At 43.1% G+C, this 25,908-nt stretch overlaps 2 protein-coding genes across 6 annotated transcripts in view; both read left to right on the top strand.

Moving 5' to 3' along the window:
- The first annotated feature begins 5 nt into the window (after positions 1-5).
- LOC121924265 (zinc finger protein with KRAB and SCAN domains 7-like) lies at positions 6-10,544 on the top strand. 2 transcript variants are annotated; one of them, XM_042455574.1, is made up of 8 exons: positions 6-93; positions 1,584-1,737; positions 2,159-2,675; positions 4,826-4,943; positions 7,482-7,564; positions 7,740-7,860; positions 9,256-10,213; positions 10,389-10,544. In XM_042455574.1, the coding sequence occupies exons 2-7, from the start codon at positions 1,703-1,705 to the stop codon at positions 10,164-10,166; spliced, it is 1,785 nt and encodes a 594-aa protein (XP_042311508.1). In that variant the 5' UTR covers positions 6-93; positions 1,584-1,702; the 3' UTR covers positions 10,167-10,213; positions 10,389-10,544. The 2 variants fall into 2 exon arrangements, with proteins under 2 accessions (XP_042311508.1, XP_042311507.1); XM_042455573.1 differs by having other exon boundaries at positions 7,479-7,564.
- A 4,171-nt stretch (positions 10,545-14,715) lies between these two features.
- Positions 14,716-25,908, top strand: part of LOC121924248 (zinc finger protein 25-like) — a 35,005-nt gene continuing 23,812 nt past the window's right edge. Inside the window, exons 1-8 of one of the 4 annotated variants that reach the window (XM_042455524.1) lie at positions 14,720-14,812; positions 17,312-17,347; positions 17,717-17,812; positions 18,240-18,780; positions 20,139-20,256; positions 23,164-23,249; positions 23,470-23,590; positions 24,258-25,908. In XM_042455524.1, the coding sequence (XP_042311458.1) occupies positions 17,778-17,812; positions 18,240-18,780; positions 20,139-20,256; positions 23,164-23,249; positions 23,470-23,590; positions 24,258-25,822 (2,466 nt within the window). In that variant the 5' untranslated portion in view covers positions 14,720-14,812; positions 17,312-17,347; positions 17,717-17,777 and the 3' untranslated portion in view covers positions 25,823-25,908. Of the gene's footprint in view, positions 14,855-17,311; positions 17,348-17,716; positions 17,813-18,239; positions 18,781-20,138; positions 20,257-23,163; positions 23,250-23,469; positions 23,591-24,257 lie in introns of all 4 variants that reach the window. The other 3 variants (XM_042455525.1, XM_042455526.1, XM_042455527.1) reach the window with 3 other exon arrangements.

Genomic DNA, 25,908 nt, shown 5'->3' with positions numbered 1-25,908 from the left:
GGAAATGGAAGACCTGTCAATCAATGTTGACGCCCGCCCCTTCCGGCCATCGGTCAGGGTCACTCTAGTGTTTGTGAATGGCAGGAGAGCGGGGTGAGTGGGGCCCCTTTTCTGCCCTCCAATCTGGGCCAAGAAGGAGGAGGAGGAGGAGGGGGGGCCCTGACAGGGATATTTGGGGCCAGAGGAGGGAGGGGCTGAAGGGGGGACAGATGCTCAGCAATGGCTCTTTTTCATCCTGGAGAGAAGTGACCAGTGGGGTCCCACAGGGCTCTGTCCTGGGCCAAGTGCTATTCAACATCTTTATCAATGACCTGGATGACAGAATTGGGAGCATACTTATCAAATCTGCAGATGACACCAAATTAGGAGGAATAGCTAATACTCCAGAGGACAGGATCAAGATTCAAAATGACCTGAATAGACTAGAAAGCTGGGCCAAAGCTAACAGAATGAACTTCAACAGGGAGAAATGTAAGGTACTGCACTTAGGGCACAAAAATGAAATGCAGAGATATAGGATGGGAGACACCTGGCTGAATGAAAGTACATGTGAAAGGGATCTGCTAGAACATGGCCCCTTAGCCACAAAAAAACTATGGATACCAGCCATGAAAGCCTTCAACTTCACATTAGGAAGAACTTGTTGACAGTAAGAGTTCTTCAACAGTGAACTGCACTCCCTCAGAGAGTGGTAGAGTCCCCTTCCTTGGAGGTCTTTAAAGGGAGGCTGGATGGCCATCTGTCAGGTGCCTTGATTGGGAGTTTCTGCATGGAAAAAGACAGCAAATAAGGAGCCAGCTTAGGCTTTCCAGGGAGAGAATTCTAACTGGAAGGCCAATCATGGAGAAGACCCTCTCCTGCAGTCGCACAAAACCTGCCCATGAAGATGGTGGGATCATAAAAAGTGCTTGTAAAAGCCTAGAGCTGGAAGAGACCCCAGGGACCATCCAGTCCAACCCACTGTCCTCCAGGAATAAAGAATCAAGGCACCCCTGAACCCAGCCTCTGTTTAAAGACCTGAAGATAAGGAGACTTGATCATCCTCCAAGGGAGATTGTTCCACTGTCAAACAGCTCTTACTGTCAGGAAAGGCTTCCTAATATTGAGGTGGAATCTCTTTTCCTGTAAAGATTTTGAGATTTCATTCATTTATTTATTTATCTGTCATTCCCCAGAGATGGGGTCCGAGGTGGCTTACAAAAATGTTAAAACAAGATTAAATTTAATATCTTACTTTCCAAACATTAAATAACAATATTATTAGAAACTATGTTAAAACCACATTTAGGCAGATTGATAGCAAAAGATATTGCCTGAGGCAGAAAAATAGCTTTAACTAAATTTCCCAAAAGCCTGCAGGAATACAAAGGTTTTGCAAAAAAAAGAAGGACAGCAAAGAAAGAGCCAGCGAAGCCTCTCTAAGGGAGGAAGTTAAAGAGGTGGGAGCAACCACTTCGAAGGCCTTTCTGCATTCCCATGGAACCTGTCTCTTAAAGTGGTGAGATGGAGAGAAGTCTGGAGAAAGGAAGGAACGTACTATCTCACTTAGTCTTTGACTCATGGTACTTGTCTCTCCTGCACAGGGAAAGAAGCCAGTTTCTGGCTTGAATTTGATGGTTAAACATTAAACATCTCCCTACCTTAAGAGAAGCTTCATAACTGCTCAGCCAGGGAGGCCCTGGACCAACCTATTGCCTCAGTCATGCAGAAGAATACTCTCTCGTCTCCAGGACTGCAGTAAGTTCTGATTGTCAGTCCAGTTGACATCTATTTGTGAAATAGTATCTCGGTGTGTTGGGGGAGCCATCTTGTCAGGAAGCAAATAGTCCTGGGCTGCTAAGTTTCTAGTTACAGACACAACATTTATTAAGGGGGAAGTGAGATGAATGAGGAAGGGAAGGCAAAGAAGGGGATTCATTTTAGAGATTAAGCAAGTGAAAGGAATTCTGCATTGTGTGAAGATTCAGGTCTGTCAGAAGGAAAGGGAAACTTGCCTGACTTCTGGCATCCCTCCTAGTGTCTTTGTGAGCCATGGCAGTTTTACTTCTGTATAATAAAAGGAGCCAGTTTACAGGTTGAATTTGATAGTGAAACAGTTCTTTACATAAAAAGAATGTTTATAATAGATTCTGCACAGAACATCTCTTTTTCTTTGCAGGGCTTGGCATTTCCCAGTAATTTGGCCAGTCTTCTGCCGGAGGGAGAATGTGTCCGAAGAGAAAATAACTTCTTCACCTAACCTGTTATTTCTTTTGGAGCACCACTCATTAATGGAGAAGCAAGAATTAAGAAAAAGCTGTCCTGCTGTTCAGGCTGGGAATAGAGTAGGATTCTGGGAAAGAGGAGCCATGCAGAAGAGCCAGGGAATGGATCTGCCCAATTTAGAGGTGCAGCGCCAGCGCTTCAGAAATTTCCACTATGACAAAACTGAGGGACCCCGGAAGCTTTGCAACCGACTCCATGGTTTCTGTCATCTGTGGCTGAATCCAGAGCAACACACCAAGGCTCAGATCCTGGACCTGGTGATCCTGGAGCAGTTCCTGGCTGTCCTTCCCCCAGAGATGGCCAGCTGGGTCAGGGAATGTGGGGCAGAGACCAGTTCCCAGGCGGTGGCCCTGGCCGAAGGCTTCCTCCTGAGCCAGGCAGAGGAGCAGAGGCAGCAGCAAAAGCAGCAGGTGAGAGCCTTTCAGACTGGGACTTTTTATATATATGAAATATAACAATAGAAAATGCAACAAAGTAAATGTAACACATCAGTCTGTAGTTTTGGAAGTATTTTAACCTGATCTAATCTATTTAACTTTTTAAATAGTTTAATATGTTTTAGCTTCTAAAAATAATTTTTATTACTTATATTGTGTTAAATTTGTCAGATTGGTTCTGTTGTATCCCACCCTGAATGCTGATTATGAATACAAAACAGTTGTGTGCTTTCAAGTCATTTCTGACTTATGGTGACCCTAAGGTAAACCTATCACAGGATTTTTTGGCATGTTTCTTCAAAGGGGGTTTGCCATTGCTATCCTCTGAGGTTGAGAGAGTCTGTGATTTGCTCAGGGTCACACAGTGAGTTTTATGGCCAAGCAGGGATTTGAACACTTGTCTGCAAAATCCTAAGTCTAATGCTAAAACCACTACACCATGCTGGATCTCAAAACAGACAAGTAAAGCTAGGTAACTGTTTCATGTTCATGATCACTGTTCAATCACAATCCTGACACTATTGCCAAGATCATAATCCCCCTCCCCAAAAAACAACTTTACTGGTCATCAAGTGCATGGAGAGAAAGAAGTCCATTCGGCTGGTGATAAGAGCATGGTTGAATGATATTTCCATCAGGTCTGAGGAATCAAGAGCAATGATGATGAGGATTAGGGCAGCGATTTGGTCCTAAGCAATATGTTGGTGCTGCTGCACAGCACCAACTAAAAATTGAGGCCTTATTCTGTAAATTCAAACTGTAGCCCACTACCATTCCCTTTTATATGTTTAGCCATTATTCATCATTTTTTATTTAATCATTTAGAAGAATAAGCAGAACATTTTTATTGTTAGTTCATGAACTTGTGTTTTCATTTAAAAGCTAATTTATTTTGTGGCTGTACATTTAACATCAGGGGAAAATAGTTTAGCAGATTAATTAACAAATATCAATTGATTAAAGGATGGATTTTAATATATGAAACACATTTGAGGAAAAGCCCGCTAACTCTTTCAAAGTTAAATGTTCAGGACATAGTTCATTAATCTAGATCATTAAAAATGTTAGTATGTCACCCTGTTCCTTCTGTTCAGGAACCCCATGAAATCACAGGTTTAGGCATCATCTTTCATTCTCTAGGTCTTCCAGCTTAGAATACAGGAATCTGTACACAGATTCTAGATTCTGGAGCAGATATGAGCTGTTTCTGTTTCTGCTACATCATTAGATGTGTTGCCTGTTTCTTCCAATCTCTCTCCTTAAGCAGTAAGAGACTGGCATTAACCGGTACTAGGACTGTAAACCTTTTGTAGATCCTTATTTAGACAAATCCTAAATTGTTCCCAGACTGATAGACCTTTAGGAGGTTTGTCACTTGCTTTCTGACCTTTGTTTAATCTCACAATGTTTCATATCTTGGCCACCATTTCCCCTCGTTCTCTTTTTTTTCTGACAAAGGGCCTGAACAGATAGGCCAAAATAAAGCTGCTTTGGGTGACTTTGGAGGTATGCTGTTTAAATGACACATGCATCTTAAGAGGCCAGAAGCTGCACCAAATCTGTGCATCAGTCCTTAGGACTGGAACATGGCTTTGATGTGGCTTCTGTCCTCTTAGGATGCATGTGTCATTTAAACAGCACAATTTCAAAGTGGCTCGAAGCAGCTTTATTTTGGCCTGTCTATTTAGGCACAAAGATAGGTTCTTTTGGTTATTTAAACATGAAGCCACTCCACACTCTCATCTTGATATTTCAGAAACTTTGTAAAAACCTCTTCCAGTTATTACCCAAGATAACATGAAAGGGAGTAAGATTCCAACCACACCCCCTCATCCCTTGCAAACTGCAGGAAAAGAGATTCCACCTCAACATTAGGAGGAACTTACTGACAGTAAGGGCTGTTCAACAGTGGAATACACTTCCTTGGAGAGTGGTGGAGTCTCCTTCCTTGGAGGTCTTTAAACAGAGGCTGGATGGCCATCTGTCGGGGATGCTTTGACTGAGAGTTCCTGCATGGCAGGGGATTGGACTGGATGGCACTTGTGGTCTCTTCCAACGCTATGATTTTATCATTCCTTTTCTAATTATTTTCATGGTAACTATTGTTGGTCTTTCTGGTGCAGGTAGTGTTTCTGAAAGAAGCCATTGAGGGTCTTGAGGCAGCAAAGGGTCCCTCAGATTCTGAGCAGGAAGTGCAGTCCATGTGGATCTCAAAAGAAAAGGACAGAGATGCCTCATTAGGTAAGGGCTTTTAAAAGGGGACATTCTTCAGTTTAGTCTGCCCCTCCACATACTCTGAAAATATATGGGGTGCACATGTGCTCCCCAGAGCCTACAGATAGGGGAGATTAGATATTCTTACAGTGTCTTGTCTCAACAGTTTAGGCATTTATAAATTTAAACCAACACTTTCACAGAGCCGTTATGCTAGAAGGGGTTTCAGTTACACAAACTTACAAAATCTGTGTAAGGCATAAACGCTTTTGAGGGCTGATATTATACAATTTTTTTTTACACCAGTGCTGGTCAAGAGAAGGGGTCTTCAGATTATGCTTTCATACATGATTGGAACAGCTTGTTCCTGTATGCCTTTTGTCCATTTCCCTTCATAACCATGGTCCTGGTAAAGGTAAGAGAGGACTTGCAAAACTGTGTTCTCGTAACCAGGCAAGCATGGTTCACCACTCTGTTGTTGCTGTCCAGATAGACTTATATGAGGCTGTCTCTCCACAAGCACATACTCAACGTATTTCAGGATCAAGATCCTGCACCTACTCCTTGAATGTCTTTATCTAACAGCACTGAGGCTACATCTCCCTTTTCCTATGATATAGAACTTCGAAGGCTCTTCAAAATGCCACATGCACAACTTAAGATTTAAAGTGGAGGATGTTTGAAGCCTTTGCATTCGATATGTAATAATAATAATAATAATAATAATAATAATAATAATAATAATAATTTGTTTTATTTATATACCGCTATTCCAAAGATCATAGCGGTGAACAGTAAGTAAGCTAATTAGCAAGTAAGCTAATTTGCCCCCAGCAGTCTGGGTACTCATCTTAGTGACGTCGGAAGGATGCAAGCCTGAGTCGAGCTTGGGCCCTTTTGCCGGTCTTGAACTCGCAACCTTGTGGTTTTGAGTGAATGGCTGCAGTAGAGGTATTTAACCACTGATGGAAATGTGAACCTTCTCTGCCTTGTTCTGTTCCTTTTGTTCTACACTTTCTTCTGAACCTTAAAGGATGCAGGGGCTAGCTTTCTCCTAAATATAAGTTACCTTAGCAGCAGTTTAAGCTTTCCAGCAGAACAATTAAAATAGAAAATCTATATTTTGCCATTCTAATGTCAAGCATTTCCTTAAGCATCTCACTCATCAGTATTTGTCATTGCTGATCCTGCCATGTTCCATGTCATTGGTGTTGACTCAATTAATGGGTAAACCCTCTGAGCCACTAGCCAAATTTCATTTATGGTTACTTTAAAGGCACTTTTTCTTCCCACAGTCTCATCAGCTAGAACATGTGAGCTTTGTGTGTTATGTTCTGATGTTCCTTACTTAATTTCACAAAAACAAGGTCTCACTGTGACCTGGCATCTCCTTCCTATTAAAGATCAACATAGACTTTCATTTTTCTGAGGACATTGTTCTTCTTGAGTACATAAAGAACCCTCCTTTGCTGCTGGAGGTTGAATTGCATTCTCAAGATGTTCACCATGTTTTGCATTATTACATAGATATAACTGTAGCTTTTGACAGTTTCCTGTGCTTTTTGTTTGCTATACTGGATCTAGGAAGGGCTTTCTGGTTTTCAGCTTACTTTTTCCCCAAACAGCCATCTCCCTGATAGATTAGTTGGCCAAGTTGCTGCCTTCACAGTTCCTATAGACACATCCCACTAGAGCTGTTTCAATCTTGTCTTCACTTCTCTGAGGTGTGTGTTTTCCTAATCTGTGTAAGACTACAACATGGTCACAGCCTTCTACCTTTCTTAACTGTCTCAGATGCAACATTTGTTAGAGCAATGTTTTGTCGCTATAGACATGACATCTCCCTCCTTGGGTAAGCTAACTGACTGGTAGCCCAATTTTGTGGTTCATAGAGACCAAAACACAGAAGGACAGGTTGCTTACTTGTCTGTAACTTTACTTCTTCAAATGGTTATCAGTGAGTTCAAAAACTCCACCCTCCTCCCATCTTTCTGTCTTGCTAAACCTCTGCAACAGGTGTGGAAACTGAAGCAAATATCTAAGCATGTTGGGGCATGACTACAGAGGAAGTAGGGTAGGGAGCCTGCCAAAAAGCTGCTTGGGTCTAGAATGTACCACACAAAACCCACTTGTGTGTGACAGACAAAAAACAGCTACATTTATATACTGCTTCATACTGAACTAACAGTTTCTAAGCGGTTTACAACTGTAAGGTAATTGCCCCCACCAATCTGGGTATTCATTTTAGCGACCTCGGAAGGATGCAAGCCTGAGTCAAGCTTGAGCCCTTTTTGCTGGTATTGAACTCACAACCTTATGGTTTTGAGTGAGTAGCTGCAGTATAGGCATTAACCACTGTGCCACCAGGGCTCCTTCAAGTGACCACTTGAAGACCCACAGTTACAGGTAAACAACCTGTCTGTCTCTGCCAATCTCATATTTACTGGGTCTACAAAGACTTCCTAAAGGCTTTAGTGTTGATGGCATAGTTTGGAAAAATGTGAATGAGTAATAGAAGGAATGTTAAAGAACTTTCCCTTTTGCCTTTTGTGTCTCTCACAGTAGATGAAAGAAGGACAACACCGATCCGTAGCAGCTCATTTTTTCATTTTGATGACTTGAGAACAGCGTTCAAGGGCCTGGATCAGGTAGGGGGCAGGAGCACTGGAGGGCCAAGAAGGGGATAGGTTGTGTGCCCCTTTCCTTTCATTTGTAAATGTCCTAAGTGAAGAGTTGAACCATGTTGAGCAGCCCCAAACTGCCAAGTTTCTGTTCTGACTGGGGTCAATATTTTTGACTTACGCATAATAGTTCCTTCTGTAGGTGACCTTTGAGGAAGTGTCTGTGTCTTTCAGTGAGGAGGAGTGGGCCCTGCTAGATCCAGACCAAAGGGCCCTGCACGGGAAAGTCATGGAGGAGAATATGCAGATTGTATCATCCCTGGGTGAGTCTCTTGCTTTCTCCTGATTGATCCAGTTATTTTTCAGGTGCTCCTGAATCACTGTAGCCTCTTGCTGCCATTTTGCTGTACTTCTGATGGTTTCAGATATTATTCTTATTATGGTGTTCATGTTGTTATTATATATACATTTTTGTCTTGCCCTTTCCCCAGTTTGAGACTCAAAGTGGCTTACAACAATATAAAAACATATTTTTTAAAAAATCAACATATAAAAATTAAAATAAAATTAAATCATTAAAAAAATAAATTGAGATTCAAATATATATCATTAGTCACACAAACTCACATACATATATACCCCAACACAACAGTTAGCAGGATCCATCACATTGTTTTGGTAGGACAGGCTTTATATAGTATAGTCACTCATCAAATGCCTAAGGGCAAAACACGGGATGAAGGAGTGGGCCCCCAATTCTCACTGGGGAAGAAACCTGAGAGATATTCCCATCCCATCAAATTTTCATTACATTTCAGTAGGCTGGATTGATTTCAGTGATCTCTTCAAAAGCAAGCCTGTCTCTGGAGTTGAACAGGCAGCCCGGAAAGGACGGTTTGATCTACCCTTGACAAAGCCCAATTGGGGCCACAGCAAGCACATGCAGTGGCCCTCATCCATCTCAAATAGTAGCTGCAAAGAGCCGCTCCTATTTGGGGCGGGTTGAAGCCGCCCCACCGCAGCTTCATCCAGCTTCCATCCAGCTTAGAGGCGTGTGTTGTCTAAATGTCACGCCCCTAACTCGCCTGGAAGCTGCGACTTCTGGGTGACTTGAGATCGTGGCATGTGTAAACATCATGCCCCCAAGCCGGCTTGAAGCTGGCTGAAGCTGCCAGTCTGTTCCAGCCCTCTGTAAGCTTTCTCAAGGCTCCATTAGATAGAGACTGAGATATGTGCTAATTATGGACCAGTGGATAGGGACACCCACACACACCCACATGGTATCTCATTCTTAAACACCTGGATTACATCTGGCAACTTTCACTGTGGCAATGTGCAATTACTAGTAAAAATGAATCATGGAAACTTTTAGAGGGAAGTGAGATCAAAAGGGGATCATTTTCCTTCTCTAAGAACTGTTCATTCACTTTCTTGCTCCTGCTTGGTAGCCAAGTCTAGGTATCATGCAGAGGAGAGAGTGCTAAAGATTCAAAAAGAAGCTGTCAGGTAAATAAAAGGTGAACAAATCTAGGTAATTGCTACTAGGATGTGCTTACTCCTTCCTGTCAAAGGGTGCCCACATTTGAGTGACTGCATGTAGGAAAGGCCTATGGAGGCCTATCTCTTTCAGATTCAAACTCCAGTTGCTGTCACTTATCTCTTTGATTCCAGCCACTCTTTCTGTTTGCGCTTTAACTAGTTGTTTCTGTCCTTTCAAGGTGATGGTCAGAAGAGTGAGAATGTACGAGAACTAAGGATCTCTTGGCTGCAAAGAGCCCAGGATCAACAGAAGAAAGAGAAGCAAACAAAAAATATCACTCATGGGAAGATGGGGAACAAACCTTTTGATTCTCAAGCTTTAGATATCTCTGACATCTCCACCCAAGAAAAAGCAGAAGGAGGAAATAGAAGGAATAAAAGTATTTCTCTTGAATATGGGGGGAACATCAATTTAAATATGGTGGGAACCTCGATCCATAGTGGAACTCATACAGACAGAATTCACACACAAGAGAAGACCTTTAATTTCATGGAGTGTGAAAAGAGGTCACATTTTGTGTCACATCAAAAAACCAACACAGGGGGAAACCCCTCCAATTGCTTGGACTCTGGAAAAAGTTTTGGTCAGACTCAGCTGTCTTCTAAGGAAAACACTCTGTCCACGGAAAAACAATTTAAGTGTTTAGAGTGTGGAAAGAGCTTCATGAAAAAGATGAGCCTCACACTTCATCAAATAATACACACAGGGGAGAAACCATTTAAGTGCTTGCAGTGTGGAAAAAACTTTCGTTGGAAGTCAAACTTCACTTGTCATCAATTAACTCACATGGAAGGGAAACAGTTCAAATGCCTAGAGTGTGGAAAAAGCTTTCGCTCAAGGTCAAACTTATCTTCTCATCAATTAACTCACTTGGTGGAGAAACCATATAAATGCCTGGAGTGTGGGAAAAGTTTTGGTTGGAAGCAGAGACTTGCAGATCATCAAATAACTCATGCAGCAGAAAAACCATTTAAATGCCTGGATTGTGGGAAAAGTTTCAATTGGAAATCAAATTTCACTCGTCATCAGTCAACTCACAGAGCAGAGAAACCATTGGAATCAGAGACTTGTAGATCCTCAAGCAACTGATATAGCGGAGAAACCATTTAAATGCCAAGAGTGTGAGAAAAGCTTCAGTAGTAATAATAATAATAATAATAATAATAATAGGTTTTATTTATATACCGCCCAATCACTGGGAATCCGAGCGGTTTACAATAGAGGGGATAACAGACAGTTCCCTGCCCACAGGCTTACAATCTAAAAGACACGACACAAAAGGAGAAGGGAATGGTGAGGGGGGGAGGGAAAGTAAGTAGAGCCTTGCTAGTCATCATTTAATTCATACAGGGGAGAAACCATTTGAAGGCTTATGTGTGTGTCCTCAAGTCACCTGTCAACTTAGGATGACCATGAGTTTCATAAGGTTTTCTTAGGGAAGGAATATTTAGAGGTGGTTTGCCAGGTCGTTCCTCTGAAATATAGCCTACAACATCTGGTATTCATTGGCAGTCTCCCATCCAAGTACTAACTAGGGCTGACCTTGCTTCCAAGATCAGATGGGATCTAGTGCCTTTATGGTAATTAGGCTGAGGGTATAGAAAGGCTTCAAACTGATGACAAACTTCATTTAATAATAATAATAATAATTTGTTTTATTTGTATACTGCTATTCCAAAGATCATAGCGGTGAACAGCAAGTAAGCTAATTAGCAAGTAAGCTAATTTGCCCCCAATAATCTGGGTACTCATTTTAGTGACCTTGGAAGGATGCAAGCCTGAGTCAAGCTTGGGCCCTTTTGCTGGTCTTGAACTCGCAACCTTGTGGTTTTGAGTGAATGGCTGCAGTACAGGCGTTTAACCACTGCGCCACCAGGGCTCCTTGTTATCAAGCAACTCACTACAGAAGGGAAATCATTTAAATGCTTGGACTATGCAGATGGGGGGGAATCACTCCAAAGACAAGCCTTCTCAATGATTAATACATCAGGGAGAGACATTTTTAATACTTGCAATGTGGGGGAAATTTCAGTCAGAACAAAAACCTCACGTCAATCTCCTCACAAAGGGGGGGGGGAATCTATTTGAATGCTAGGCATGTAGAAAAGGTTTCAGTCAGAAACCAGCACTTAGGAAACAGAGAAATTCTTACAGGAGGAGAAAGCACATAAATGCTTGAAAGTGTGGAATAGATTTTAGTCAGAGGAAACTCACTCATCTCCAAAGAGTTCAAGGAGAGGAGAATCAGTTTAATCAATGTAAGTGCTTAGAGTTTGGAAAGAGGCATAGGAATGAAATAAGTGTGGTGCCCTGCCCCTTTCTCTTTAGGCTGAGTGATTGAGGGTCCTTTGCCATTTGTTAGCTACTCTGGATCTGTCTTGGGATCCCTATCATCCCCTGTGTCCTAAAACTCATGCACACTGGTAAAATCCAGACAGAGTTAAGATCAACACTCCAATTATGCATTCTTATTTATTGGAATCTCAGGGTATTTATATTGGAGAGTGAGCAGACTCTCTTTCTTTTGCCAGCATGGTCTATATCTCCATCAGTCTGTCTGGGCCATCAGCTAGGAACAACACAGCTGGTATCAACAGCATTCTTTGTACACTGGAGACTAAGGAGTCTGACGTCTATCTTGTTTCAGCTTGTTTTATATCTTTCCTTGCTTAATTAGCTGACATATCTTGTCCAATGACTTAATGGATACTTACAGTACTTGGTTTATGTAAATAAGTAGTTTCTTTCCCAGTGGTGATGCAACACCAGGTACTGTTGGCTTCTGGCTGCTTTTCATCAAAGCACAAAACTTTCTGCTTTATCTTCTCGGCCTTATATTCCTTTTCATGTTTTCTGGGCTTAAATTTCTCAAGGCAGCATTCGCCTGGTAACAAGAGAACAAGGTATCTTGTTTCACAGCAAACCATTTGTAATGAACTTTTTATGGTAGAGAAAGCTAACAAGCTTTATTTGAATTTGTCAGCATTGCTGAGCTTTCTTTCTGCAAACTACATGTCTTCTGATGAAAGAGTAACTGAATGTTATAGACAACAGAGCATTACATTTTTTCTTATCAGTTAACACATCCTAATTAATGGCATAATCTTAATTGCAATAAATATGATGGTGTCTGTAAGACATGAATATGGAATATTTGATATGTAAATATTTAGAAAAGTTCAAATTTATGTTCAAAAATTATGATATTGATCAGAATTAACCTAGTTTAGTCTGGACAATATGTTTAGAATTCTCAGCCTCTTGTGGGAAACCAAAGGTAGCTTACAAAGACTTCAGAGAAGACAGTGGTGAATGGGATCAAGTCAGAATTTACTCATAGTCAGAGACTGGGGTGTCCTCTTTCAATTTGATAAGACCTTAGTGGAATATTATAGCAATTAGGACTACATATGTGCCGAGATGTATGGGGTCAGAGGCTGATTCTCAAAATCATTTCCATCCATCAACCTCTACATGTGGAAGGAGCGCTAAAGAGGAGTGCTTTTAACTCTCCACATGTTGTGTAACAAGGCATCCTGCTGGCATGAGGTGAGAAACAGGAGGTGGGCAACTAGTGGTCTGATGATATTTTTCTGCCTCGGGAAGTCTTTACAGGCTTCATGGACCGTCAAAATTGCTTCTAAATAAAAGAGTTTTGACAAATGGATACAATAATTTTTTTAATATTGAACAATTTGGGGTGGGGACACAGGATTCTAGCACAACAAATTTGTGTTTCCAATAAATGTGGTCTACAGAACAATAGCCCACAGACTGGCAACGGTCTGTCCTTCAAGAAAGGGCACTGTGGGGATTGTAGTAACCAGCAGGCCATTGCATTATTCTCCCATGCAAGCAAAGTAATGCTCATTCACTTAACTGGAAACTGGCAATGCAAGCCTAACTCAGCAAGTGAGCCATTACCCTGGTTGAAGCTTTGCTGAACCCAAAACTCTTGAGTTAGGGCTGTGTGAACGAATGTAAGTGTAAGTAACGGGGAGAACAACCTGGCTTCATACCTGCATGTCTGCAGTCTAGCCATGTGTATTTTATGCAGTTATGTATTCATTGATACATTTGTAGCTTACTTTATACATGGAAGTGTCCTGGAAGAGTACAGCTCTCAGAAGTACAGTACAACCCTGATATCCATGGGACCTACCCATGGTTTCACTTAAACATGTCCAAAAAATATATTCTCTCTAAGCATTTTCAAGGTCCTCCAGCGTGATTCTATGGTATACCTTTGGAGGATGTTGACCATAGATTTGCCCTGGAAGACCTAGAAATGCCTAGAGGTGTTCTCTCTAGGAATATCAGGTACTCCAGCATAGTCAACTTACACCAGAAGTCATTTATTTCAACAGTTCACTACTATCCATGGTTTTGCATTTCCACAATGTTTGGGACTGTATCCCATGCTGATACAGGGGTCATACATTGTAGGAATACAATAGCAGTGGGAGCAGCTTCTTCATGGCACCACCCACAATAACACCGGTCTTCTGCAGCCTTTGTGTTGACTGCCAGCTGGTTGCCACCTGTGTGGCTCCACAGCCACTGGACCATGATCCTCCTTGAGCTCCACAGTCATGGCAACAGGCAGCTTAACACAAAAGGGCCATCTCAGCATGCTCCAATGGCACTTCACCTTCACAAGGTCCAGAAAAAGACATTCAAACTCTTACACTGTCCCCCCAGCAGCCATGACATTTTGCATCTGCGCTGTCAAAGTTTCCAAGCTGGGAGACTGCGGATCACCCACCCACAAAGGTGCGAGGCTCAGAGAATCTCCACTATTAGGGGCAGTCTATCTTTAATAAGTTGTGGAAAGCTGGCTAGGCCTGTGAGAGGGGTGTGATATCAGGACCAGTTTATACCAGTACTTGCTGATAGAGACTCCAGGAGAACGTTTATTTGGAAAGAACACACATACTAGAGCGACTCATTCTGACATCCAGTTTACAGAGCTAATCTGCAGACTTTGGTATCGACAGTCGGGTCTGGAATGGATCCCCTCTGAATACTGTGGTTCCACTGTATAGTGTCTGGATCAAGGGAAGTCATAGTGCCACTCTATTCTGATCTGGTCAGGCCCCACCTGGAATATGCGTCCAGTTCTAGGCGCCACAATTCAAAAAGGACATTGAGCAATTGGAGCCATGTGTCCAAAGGAGGGTGACAAAAATGGTGAAGGGTCTGGAAACCATGAAGCCCTATGAGGAATGCCTGAGGGAGCTGGGGATGTTTAGCCTGGAGAAGAGAAGGTTAAGGGGTGAAATGGGACCAACTCTCTGGTCCCGTCATGAGATGGAGAGAAAGCCCTCTCTTGGGCCTAACCAACCAGCCTCCCCAGCAGCAGCAGCCTTTCCCCCTTGAGGGCTTCAGGAGAGGGGAGGACTCCTCTCTTTGGCCTTGCAGGGGTTAAACCGATAGAGACGGAGTCCTAGAGAGAGAGAAAGGCCGAATGGGTCCTTCATGTCCTTCCCTCCCCTTCCTGCCATAGAGAGGAGGCGTCCCACAGAGGGAAGCTGCCAAGGCGTGAAGACTCCTAGAGAGGAAGGAAATGGAAGGAGGATGAGGCTGTCAATCACCCTCTTCTCAGCAGAGGGCCCTCCCCTTCCGGCCATGTGTTTGGGCCAATCTTCCTAGAGCGGCGCTCCTGCTTCGGAGGATGGCAATGGGAAACCCCCTCTGAACAACTCTTGCCAAGAAAGCAACATGATCGGGTCTCCGTAAGTCATAAACGAAGGGATGCGGTGGCTCAGCGGTTAAAGGTATAGCAGGATGGGAGACCCCTGGCCGAAGGAGGCTTCTACGTGTGAAAGGGATCTGGGAGTCCAAGTAGACCACAAGTTGAACATGAGTGAACAGTGTGATGCGGCAGCTAAAAAGGCCAATGCTATTTTAGGCTGCATTAATAGAAGTATAGTGTCTAGATCAAGAGAAGTAATAGTGCCACTGTATTCTGCTCTGGTCAGGCCCCACCTAGAATATTGTGTCCAGTTCTGGGCACCACAATTCAGAAAGGACATCGAGAAACTGGAGCGTGTCCAAAGGAGGGTGACAAAAATGGTGAAGGGTCTGGAAACCATGCCCTATGAGGAACGACTTAGGGAGCTGGGGATGTTTAGCCTGGAGAAGAGAAGGTTAAGAGGTGATATGATAGCCCTGTTTAAATACTTGAAGGGATGTCATATTGAGGAGGGAGCAAGCTTGTTTTCTGCTGCTCCAGAGAACAGGACCTGGAACAATGGATGCAAGCTGCAGGAAAAGAGATTCCACCTCAACATTAGGAGGAACTTCCTGACAGTTAGGGCTGTTCGACAGTGGAATGCACTCCTTCAAAGTGTAGTGGAGTCTCCTTCTTTGGAGGTCTTTAAACAGAAGCTGGAGGGCCATCTGTCGGGGATGCTTTGATTGAGAGTTCCTGCATGGCAGAAGGGGGTTGGACTGGATGGCCTTGAGGTCTCTTCCAACTCTACAATTCTATGATTCTATGGAAGTGCCAGTTCTGACAACCGGATGGTTGGCAGTCCAAGTCCTGCTTGATGGGGTGAGCTCCCATCTCTAGTCCCAGCTTCTGCCAACCTAGAAGTTCAAAAGCATGCAAATACAAGTAGATAAATAGATACTACTGTGGTTGGAAGGTAACAGTGTTTGGAGCAGTCCTACTGGCCACATGACCACCAGAGCAGTCCTAGGACAACACTGGCTCTTTGACTTAGAAACAGAGATGAGCCGGTTGCGACTAGACATTCATGTCAAGAGACTACCTTTACCTTTAAGTCAGAAACAACTTGAAGGCATGCAGCAACAAACAACAAAGTTCAAGCCTTGGTTTCCGTAGGTTTAGCCTTTCCTGCAAACCACTGCGCTACATCACATTGCCTTCACAGGATCTGCCACGTGATGAGTGGTGGGTGATGCTATGGGAAACAGTGATGCCTGAGCAGCTCCAGGAATGGCCCATCATTAGACCAAGGGAAGCGAGGATGTTGGGAGGCATTGATGGGAGCTCATTTCATCTCTTTTATGGAGCCTGTCTCAGGGGCCTCCATCCCTTCCTTTAATTATATCCTTCCATTTCCCCAAAGGGAGCATCTGGCCCAGAGTCACTCAGAATCTCAATCTCTCCAACCTTAATCTGCCACCTCCATCACTGCATCCGAATATCAGATCAGCTTCGAGCTGAGCAGTGCTGCTTTTAAAAGTGCCAAAGGCTTTCTGAGGTGCACCTTAGGCAGAATGAAGCAATTGTCTCAGGTATCAGAAGGTGAAAGGCAACAGAACCAATAGCCTAGAGAGGTGGTGGGGTCTCCTTCTCTGGATGTCTTCAAGAAGGGGCTGGGCAGCTACCTGCTGAGGATGATCTTCAGCGATCCCCATACTTTGGTTCTCGAGATGTTTTGAATTCCTGACTGCTAGCCAAGCTGTGTGTATTGTTAAAAACATACAAAAGATAAGATTGAAGCAGTAGTAAAGTAACATAGATTAAACCTAATTAAAACAATAATTTTAAACAAGAAAAAGCACACAAGTAAAATAATTCATTCCCAGAAGGCTGCTGGAAAACAAAGGTCTTCCAAAAAGACAGCAAAGAAGGAGCTAGCCTAGCCTGCCTAGGGAGGGAGTTCCAGATGAGACAGCAGCCACAGAGAAGTCCCTGTCCCGTGTTCTCACAAAACCTGCCCTGTCAAGGTGGTGAGATGGAGAGAAGGGCCTTCCATGAAGATTGTTGACATATGAAAGATCATTGCCTGGCGCAGCCAAATGGCTTTAGTAGAACCTGCAGGCATTGTCGGTTGAAAAGCAACAGAGTCATTCTGCAGAGATGTATTTTAACACTGAGTACTTAAAGAGGGGTGGTGGGGAAGCAGAGAGAGTGGGGAGTCAGTTTTTGGGATGGAGCAACCAGAAGGTTTTGGTCTCTGGACAAGAAGAGAAGGAACCTCCTATATCTCTATCTGCCTTTGACTCATAGACTTTGTCTATGAGGACCTCTGGTTGTATAGTGGTTAAATGCCAGTACTGCACCCAAAGCGTTGTGAGTTCGATGCTGAGGGCTCCAGGGTTGACTCAGCCTTCCATCGTTTTGTAGGTTGGTAAAATGAGTACCCAGTTTGTTGGGGGCAATTGGATTACAGATTGTAAACCACTTAGAGACTGCTTAGTTCAGTATGAAGCAGTATAGAAGTGTAAATGCTATTGCTATTGCTTTGTCTCCTATGCAGAGAAAGGATCAACTGTCTGGCTTGAATCTGATGAATCTATGGCGGTTTACAGACCGCCAAATAGTACGTCATCAATACGTACTAGGGTTAGGAAGGGGCGGTGCTTCCGCACCCCCCTAACCCTAGTACGTATTGAATACGTACAAGATGGTGGCGCCCTGTTCATACGGGCGCCGCCATCTTTACGTATCGGACGCTGAGCGTCCGTATGCGTCGCGGGCGTTGTGACGTAGTGAGTGCGCCCCTGGCGCCTCGCTACGTCGCAAACGCGACTTAAAAAGAAGCTCCATTTTGGAGCTTCTTTTTCGGTCTGCGCGGGAGTCGGGCCGTGTGAAGGCTCCGGCTCCCCCGCGGACCTACTGGCGGCGGCGGCAGAGCGCCGCAAAGCGGAGGTATGTACCCCGCCTATCTTTCTTTACCTGAAGAGAAGCTTCATAACTGCTCAGTCAGGAGGATTGCCTCAGCCATGCAGCAGAACATTATCCTGTCTCCGGGAATGCAGTAAGTTCTGTCTGTCAGTCCATATGACTTCTGTTCATGGAATGGGGTAGGAGGTGGATGTTTGAAGGTGGATCCATCTTGTCAGGCAGGGACTTGTTTGGGGTTGCTCAGTTTACAGTTACAGACACAAAATTTAACAGACTTTCTAAAATGGGGAAGTGGGAAGAATGAAAGGCAAAAAAGGATTTATTTGTTTTTTAAGAGACTAAGCAAGTGTAAGGAATTTTACATTATGTGAGAGTTCTGGTTTGCAGTTTGAAAGGAAAGGGGAACCTCTCCGACCACAGGCATAACTCCTAACTTCTCTTTGAGTAATGGTGGTTGTCTCTTACACAGAAAAAAACTAGCTTCCAGCTTGATTTCGGTTCTTTATCTAGAGAGAATGTTCATAATAGGTTCTTAACAGGTTATCTTGTTTTCTTTGTAGGGTTTGGCATTTGCCAGTAATTTGGCCAGTCTTATGCCTGAGAGAGAATGTGACAGAAGCAAAAAGAACAGCATCATCTAACCTTGTATTTGTTTCTGAACACCACTCATTGATGGAAAAACAAGAATTAAGAAAAGGATCGCCTACTGTACAGGGCAGAAGCAGAAGAGGATTCTGGGAAGGAGGAACCATGAAGAAGAGCCTGGAAAAAGATCTGCTCAGTTCGGAGGTACAACGCCGGCACTTCAGGCAGTTCCGCTATGAGGAGGCTGAGGGACCCCGAGAGCTCTGCAACCGACTCCATGCTTTCTGTTGCCAGTGGTTGAAACCAGAGCAACACACCAAGGGTGAGGTCCTGGACCTGGTGATCCTGGAGCAGTTCCTGGCTGTCCTTCCCCCAGAGATGGAGAGCTGGGTCAGGGAATGTGGAGTGGAAACAAGTTCCCAGGCAGTGGCACTGGCAGAAGGATTCCTCTTGAGTCAAGCAGAGAAGAAGAAACAGGAAGAGCATATCAAGCATAGCTACCAAAGGTGTAAAAAGGTAAACTAAATAGTCATGTGAAAACCATTGTAACCAGTTTTATTTGTACTTTTAATATGTTAAATTGTTTAGTATGTTTTTGACTTTCTAAAAGTATTGTTCTTGTCTATATTGTCTTAAATCTGTCTGTTTCTATTGTATGTCACCTTGAAATCTCTACATCGCATGTGAGAGGGAAACCTTTTAATGAAATAAGTTTAAATCTATCCAGCTTTACAACTGGGTTCTACCTATGAGGTGTTGAATTGTTGAATCTTAGGGAATAAATCTTCCGAGATACTTGAAAGTGATGGATTTAGTTGCAGGCCCAATTGCTTTTCTTATGCTGAGGGCTCATAGATGTATGTCATTTTAAATTTTTAAAATAATAGCTTTTATCCAGAAAGTTTATGACTTTTTTGGTTTATCTTTTCTTTGAATAAATTCTTCAGCATTAAAGCTATATTGAATCTCTAGATAATACTGTAGTTTTTAAAGAGAGGCTAGATAGCCATCTGTCAGGAGTACTTTGATTGTGTCTTCCTGGATGGCGATGGGTTGGATTGCATGACCCTTGTGGTCTTTTCCAACTCCAGGATTCTGTAAGAGATCAGAACATAGCTCAATATTCCAAGTAATTAGGAATGTTAGTGTGTCACTCTGTTCCTCTTGCTCAAAGACTTTGAAATTGCAGGTTGAAACAGTCTCCTTGATTCTCTAGGTGTTCCACCTTGGTTAACAGTTATCTGTTCCCAGAGTCCAGATTTTGGAGTAGATATCATGGTATGTTCCTGTTTCTGCTGTGTCATTAACTGTCTTGCTTGTTTCTTCCAATCTCTCCTTAAGCGATAGGAAGCTGGCTGGCATTAATTGGTAGATCTGTAGACCTTTGGCAGATGTTTAACTAGGCCAGTTCTAAATTGCCTGCAGATTGATAGATCTTCAATAGCAATAGCAACAGCACTTATATTTCTATATGACTTTATAGTGCTGAGACTATATTGTATTGAACGTGATGGTTTAAGTTGGGTTATGACTAGCATTCCAACCTTGCTTCTTATTTATTGTGACATCTTAGTACTTGCAAAATATTGTATTGAACGTGATGGATTAAGTTGCAGGCCCAATTGCTTTTCTTATGTTGAGGGCTTATAGATGTACATCATTTTATATTTTTAAAACAACAGTTTTTAATCCAGAAAGCTGATTACATTTATGCTTTTTTTCTTGGTTTATCTTTTCTTTGTTTTTTTCATTGGCCAGCATGTTCTGGAAATCACCAAAGGAAGGAAGATTCCCAACCCTCCTTCCCTTGCTCTCCTTTTCCATTCCTTTTAGAATTATTTTAATGGCAACTATTGCTGATCTTTTTGGTGCAGGAGGCGTTTCTGGCCGAGGCCACTGATGATCTTGAGGCCATGGATCCCTTAGATTCTGGCCAGGGAGTGCAGTCCATGTGGATCACGCAGGAAAAGGACAAAGATGGCAACTCATTGGGTAAGGGCAAAAGGGGCATATTCAGTTTGGTCTCCCACTGGTCCTCAGTACTCCTAAAATATATGGGGTGCACAACAGCTGCCCTGAGCATATGAGTAGGGAGACTGTGATTTACTGGTAGTGTCCTCTCTCAACAATATATACTTTTAAACCATCACACTGAATGAACCATTATGCCAGAAAGTGGTTGAATTGCACAGTACAGATGCATATTCTGTCAAAGATAGTTGAACCTTTGTATCAGCGGGGGTTCCATTCCAAATTCCCATGATGGCAAATTCCATAGGACCTCAAGTCATGTCCTCTCAATGTGTGCATGACTGCTTTTGTGCAGCCACGTGCATGCACCACCAGTAAGGAGAATGGGTGGATTGGATGCTCCAGTCCATGGATGGTAAGCCTGAGGATAGGAAGGACCAACTGTACAAAACTGCATAAGGTATAAAAGATCAGTGAAAGACCTGTTTTTGAGGGTTGATTTTGTGGTTATTTGCCACTCTTGCTAATTTTCTTTGTGGGGAAGAGCTGTAGACCTTGGACTGTATCACCACGTGTTAGAGCCAGAAAAACCTTTTCACTGTAGTCTTTCTATTCACACATAATGCCAGTTAATCACTTCTGATATTTTGACTTAGTGTGTGAAGGCTGATTTGGCAGCCAAAATTCTCTGATGTATCTGTGGGAAGAGAGTCGGGAAGTGCTATAGTGCTTCCACTCCTGCCTGTGGAATGGTTCCAGAAAGTGACACATCAGGACTGTACAGATGTTGGATCAGGATATAGATGATGTGTAATAGGCTAGATGAGGGACAGTAACAAGAAGCTGAATCTTGGTAAGACAGAGGTTCTCTGGCCTAGTGCTTTTTGAGACAATGAATCAGTTAAATGGCATAACTTGGGTAGGGGTATTCTCTGCATCATCCCATGTCAGAGTCAGAAAAACCTCTTCACCTCAGCCTTCCCATTCATACGTACAATCCTAATGTGTCCCTACTGATACTTTGACTTGGTATGGGTTTCATTTGGAAGCTACTTTGGCTGCCAACTTTCCTTTACATATCCATGGGATGAGAGTAGGCAGCTTTGTTACAGAGATTCCATTTTTATCTACATGGCTGGTTCCAGAGAATGCCTTTGGAAGACTCATGTTCAATCTCATAGCTATTGAGCTCTGGAGTGCCTCAAGGTACTTTTTTATTGGCAAGCTATTTCTTATCTTCATGAAGTTGGAGCATATTTGCTGTCTGTTGGACTAGTGCCTTAGGTGGTGTAACAGACTGGATGAGAGCCAGTAAAACAGAACTCAGTCCTGATAAGATGGAAGCTTGGTTGATAGTAGTTGGCTGGTTCCTGAGTACAAGAATTGTGTGGGCAATCTGCCCTTTCAGTACTCTCTCTAAAAGAGCTTCAGAGTGCTCCTTGATCTGTCTTTGCCACTGGAAGCCTGAGTGGACTCTGTGGCAGTGGTGTCACTAGGGGAAGTGTGATGCTGTGGCCTGCAGTAGATGACGATTGGCACCTTCTTCAGCAGCTTTGCTGCATGCCCACAGCCTCCTCAGGAAGAGACTGCTGCTGTGAAGAAGGCCGAGTGCATCCAGCCCTGCTTCTCCACGGTGGTAGTGTTCTCCTCACAAGGAGGCTGCTACTCCCATGGCAAAAAAGAAAGCTAAGTGCACCTGACACTGCTTTGCTGAAGTGGTGATGGTCTTTTTTTGAGGAGACCACCACAGCGAAAGATAAGGCCCAGTGCATCCAGTGTAGCTTTGCTGCGGCAGTGATGATGTCCTCATGAGGAGGCCACTGTCACAGCAGTGAAGAAGGAGTGAGTGCTCCCTTTTGGCTGCCGCTGCTCTTGACAGCGGATGAGTGAAAACATTCTCCTTTTTCTCTTCAATTCTGTAATCTTTGTCATTTATTCCATTTTTTTCATCATTGTCCATTCAAGTTCTGGCATCAGTTTGTCTATGGCCTCTAAACATTATTTAAAAATATTAGTCAGTCATTCTGAGTGCTTTTTTTCCCTTGGGGAGGAACACAAAGTTTAATCCTGTTTGGTTTGTCTGTTATCTCAAGACTTTGCAACACCTGGTCCTGCAATTCCTACTACTCCAGGCAAATCAGTCCATCTGCAGACTAAGAGAGTGCAAAAACATTCTGAGAAGTGGCATCATGGTGTGCCTGATCCAGTTCTTCAAAAGCATAAGAAGTCAGGCTAACTGAGCAGCAGTTATTTGGATCCTCTTTTTTTCCTTTTTTAAGATGGGGACAACATTTGCCCTCCTCCAGTCTGCTAGGATCTCTCCTGTTCTCCAGGAATTTCCAAAGATTATTGACAGTAGTTCTGTGATTACTTCTGCCAGTTCTTTTAATACCCTTGGATGAAGTTTATCTGGCTCCTCCAAGGTATGCACTTACCTGATCTTTTGAGAACTGCAACATGGGCCCAGCCTTTTCAGCTTTGTTACCCATTGCAGACTGGATTTTTTGGCAAAACAGACACAGCATTTGGTATACTGGTGTTTGTTTTCATTATTGGAATGACATCTCCCTCCTCTGGTAAACCAGCTGCTTGTGTGATGTGTCTTGTCAAACCTACACAGTGGCTTGAGAAACAGAGGCAAGTGCATGAACATGTTGGGCCATGCATGTAGGGGAAAAGGTGTGGGGACTCTCAAATGTTCCAAATGGGACTACTGCAACAGGTGCAAAAATAACTTGTGTAAATTTACAGGTGACCGCTTGAACAACCACAATTATAGATAAGCAACTTGTATGTCTCTGCCAATTTCATCCTCACTGATTCTACAAAACCCTTCTCAATATGTGGCTTCAGTGGTATGAGTTTAGAAAGACATGAATATGAAATACAAGGAATTGCAAAAACTTTTGTCTTTTGTGTCCCTCCCAGGAGAAAGAAGACTGCCAAGGCCAAGACGTACTATCTCAGCAATTCATTCAGATGCTTTGAGAACAGCTTCAGAGAGTTTGGATCAGGTAGGGAGCAGGATCCCTGGAGGTCCAAGAAGGGATCTGGTGGAGCGCCTGGTCCTCTGCTCTTGTCTTTCAGTCTGAAATAATTTCTTTCTCTCTTTTTTTCCATATGTAAATATCCTCCATGAAGAACTAATCCATGTTGAGTAGATCCATCCCACTCAGTTTTCTTTTCTTATTGACATTGGCATTTTTGACTTACAGATCCCATTTCTTCTCCCAGGTGACCTTTGAGGAAGTGGCTGTGTATTTCAGCAAGGAGGAGTGGGCTCTGCTGGATCCAGATCAAAGGGCCCTCCACAAGGAAGTCATGGAGGAGAATCTAGACATTGTGGCATCTCTGGGTGAGTCTCTCTCTCTTTCTCCTAGTTGTTCCAGTCAATTTGCAGGGGCTCCTGAGTCCCTGTAGCCTCTTCATGCCATCTTGCTGTATTTTTGCAAGGACAGCCATCATCTTCTAGCTGGGCTGGTTTCAGATACGTTCCTGCAGACAAATCATGTTTGAAGGACTATGGGCCCAATTCTCAGTGGGGAGGAAGCCTGAGAAATATTCAGATGTTCATTGCATTTTAGCAGGCTGGGTTGCTTTAAGCTGTCTTTTCAAAGGCAGCTTGTCTCTGTAAGCTTTCTCAATGCTACAGTGGATGGTGACAGACTCACATGTGCAATAATTAGGGACCACTGGGTGGGGAACTCCTGCTCCCCATTGTATCTCACTCTTAAAGACCTGCTTTTCTTCTGGTGACTTTCACTGTGGCTATGTGCAGTCACCAGTGAAAGAGAAGCGAGAACAGAAATGGGGAGGTCTTTTTTCCCTCCTCTAAGAACTGCTCCCACTCTGAAGCCAAGTCTAGGTCCTCCCATCCAATTCTCTAAAGATTCAGAAAGAGGCAGGATAAATAAAATAAATAAAAGTGAGCGATTGCGCATAGAGAAGTACTATGTCAGTTGCTTTGATTCCAGTCTCTCTTTCTCTCCTGGGCTTTAACTAATTGTTTCTATCTTTTCAAGGTGATGGATTGGAAAATGAGAATGGAGCAGAACCAAGTATGCCTTTGCTGCAGGGTCAACAAAAGAAAGAGAAGCAAACAAAAAATGACACTCAAGCAAAAATGGGCAACAAAGCCTCTGCTTCTCAGGCTAGGGACATCTGGGACATCTTCACCCAAGAAAAAATAGGAGGAAATGGAAGGAATAAAGATATTTCTCTTGAATATGGAGAGAACCTCAGTTTAGATGGAAGCTTTCATAGCGGCCCTGATACAGAGAGAATTCACACAATAGAGAAAAACTTTGATTTCAAGGAGTGTGGAAAGAAGTCACACTTTCTGTCACATCAAAGAACCCACACAGGGGAGAAATCATACAGTTTCTTGGAGTCTGGAAAAAGTTTCAGTCAGAGTGCACACCTCACTTCTCATCAAAAACCTCTAACACTAGGGAAACAGTTTAAATGTTTAGAGTGTGGCAGGAGCTTCATGTGGAAGATGAGCCTCATGCTTCATCAGGCCACTCACACAGGAGAGAAACCATTTAAATGCATGGAATGTGGAAAGAAATTCAGTCGAAAAGAACACCTCAACTGTCACCAAATAACCCACACAGGAGAAAAACCATTTAAGTGCTTGGAGTGTGGAAAAATCTTCAGTCGGAATGCACACCTCATTTCTCATCAAACCACCCACACCTTGGAGAAACCATTTAAATGTTTGCAATGTGGAAAAGGTTTTGGTTGGAAGTCGAACTTTACCCGTCACCAATTAATTCACACAGCAGAGAAACCATTTTCATGCCTAGAGTGTGGAAAAAGTTTTCGTTTGAAGCAAAGCCTTGCTGATCATCAAACAACTCATGCAGCGGAACAACCATTTAAATGCCTGGAGTGTGGAAAAAATTTTGTGTGGAAAAAGAGCCTTGCCAAACATCAAGCTTCTCACGCAGCAGAGCAACCATTTAAATGCATGGAATGTGGAAAAAGTTTCATTTGCAAGAAGAGCCTTGTCGAACATCAAGGCTCTCATGCAGCAGACAAACCATTTAAATGCACAGAATGTGGGAAAAGTTTCAGTTGGAAGAAGAGCCTTGCGGATCATCAAGTAACTCACACAGAAGAGAAGCCATTTCAATGTTTGGAATGTGGAAAAAGTTTCAGTTGGAAGTCAAACTTCACTCGTCATCAGTTAACGCATACAGGAGAGAAACCATTTAAGTGCCAGGAATGTGGAAAGACTTTCAGTCGGAAGAGTTACCTGGCTGGGCATCAATTAGAGCATGCAGGAGAGAAACCATTTAAATGCCAGGAGTGTGGAAAGAGTTTCATTCAGAAGGGAGAAATGGCTATTTATCAATTAACTCATGCAGGGAAGACAGCATTTAAATGTCAGGAATGTGATATAAGTTTCAGTCATAAAAATTACCTTGCTGGGAGAAATTTCAGTCAGAAGACAAACCTCACTTTTCATCAGTCTCTGCACACAGAGGAAAGTCTTTTTGAATGTCAGAAATATGAAAAGGGTATAAAGCAAGAAACAACACTTATGAAACGTAGGATTTCTCAAAGGCGAGAGCCCACATAAGTGCTTGGAGTATGGGAAAAGCTGTAGTTTTAGTGTAGGAAATGTTTTAGTTGGAACTCTCCAAAGAGTTCATGGAGGGGAAAACC

This window comes from Sceloporus undulatus, chromosome 2, assembly GCF_019175285.1.
Source record: "Sceloporus undulatus isolate JIND9_A2432 ecotype Alabama chromosome 2, SceUnd_v1.1, whole genome shotgun sequence".
Classification (NCBI taxonomy): domain Eukaryota; kingdom Metazoa; phylum Chordata; class Lepidosauria; order Squamata; family Phrynosomatidae; genus Sceloporus; species Sceloporus undulatus.
Note: the sequence above shows the minus strand (reverse complement) of the source record. Positions and strands in the feature narration are given on the sequence as shown.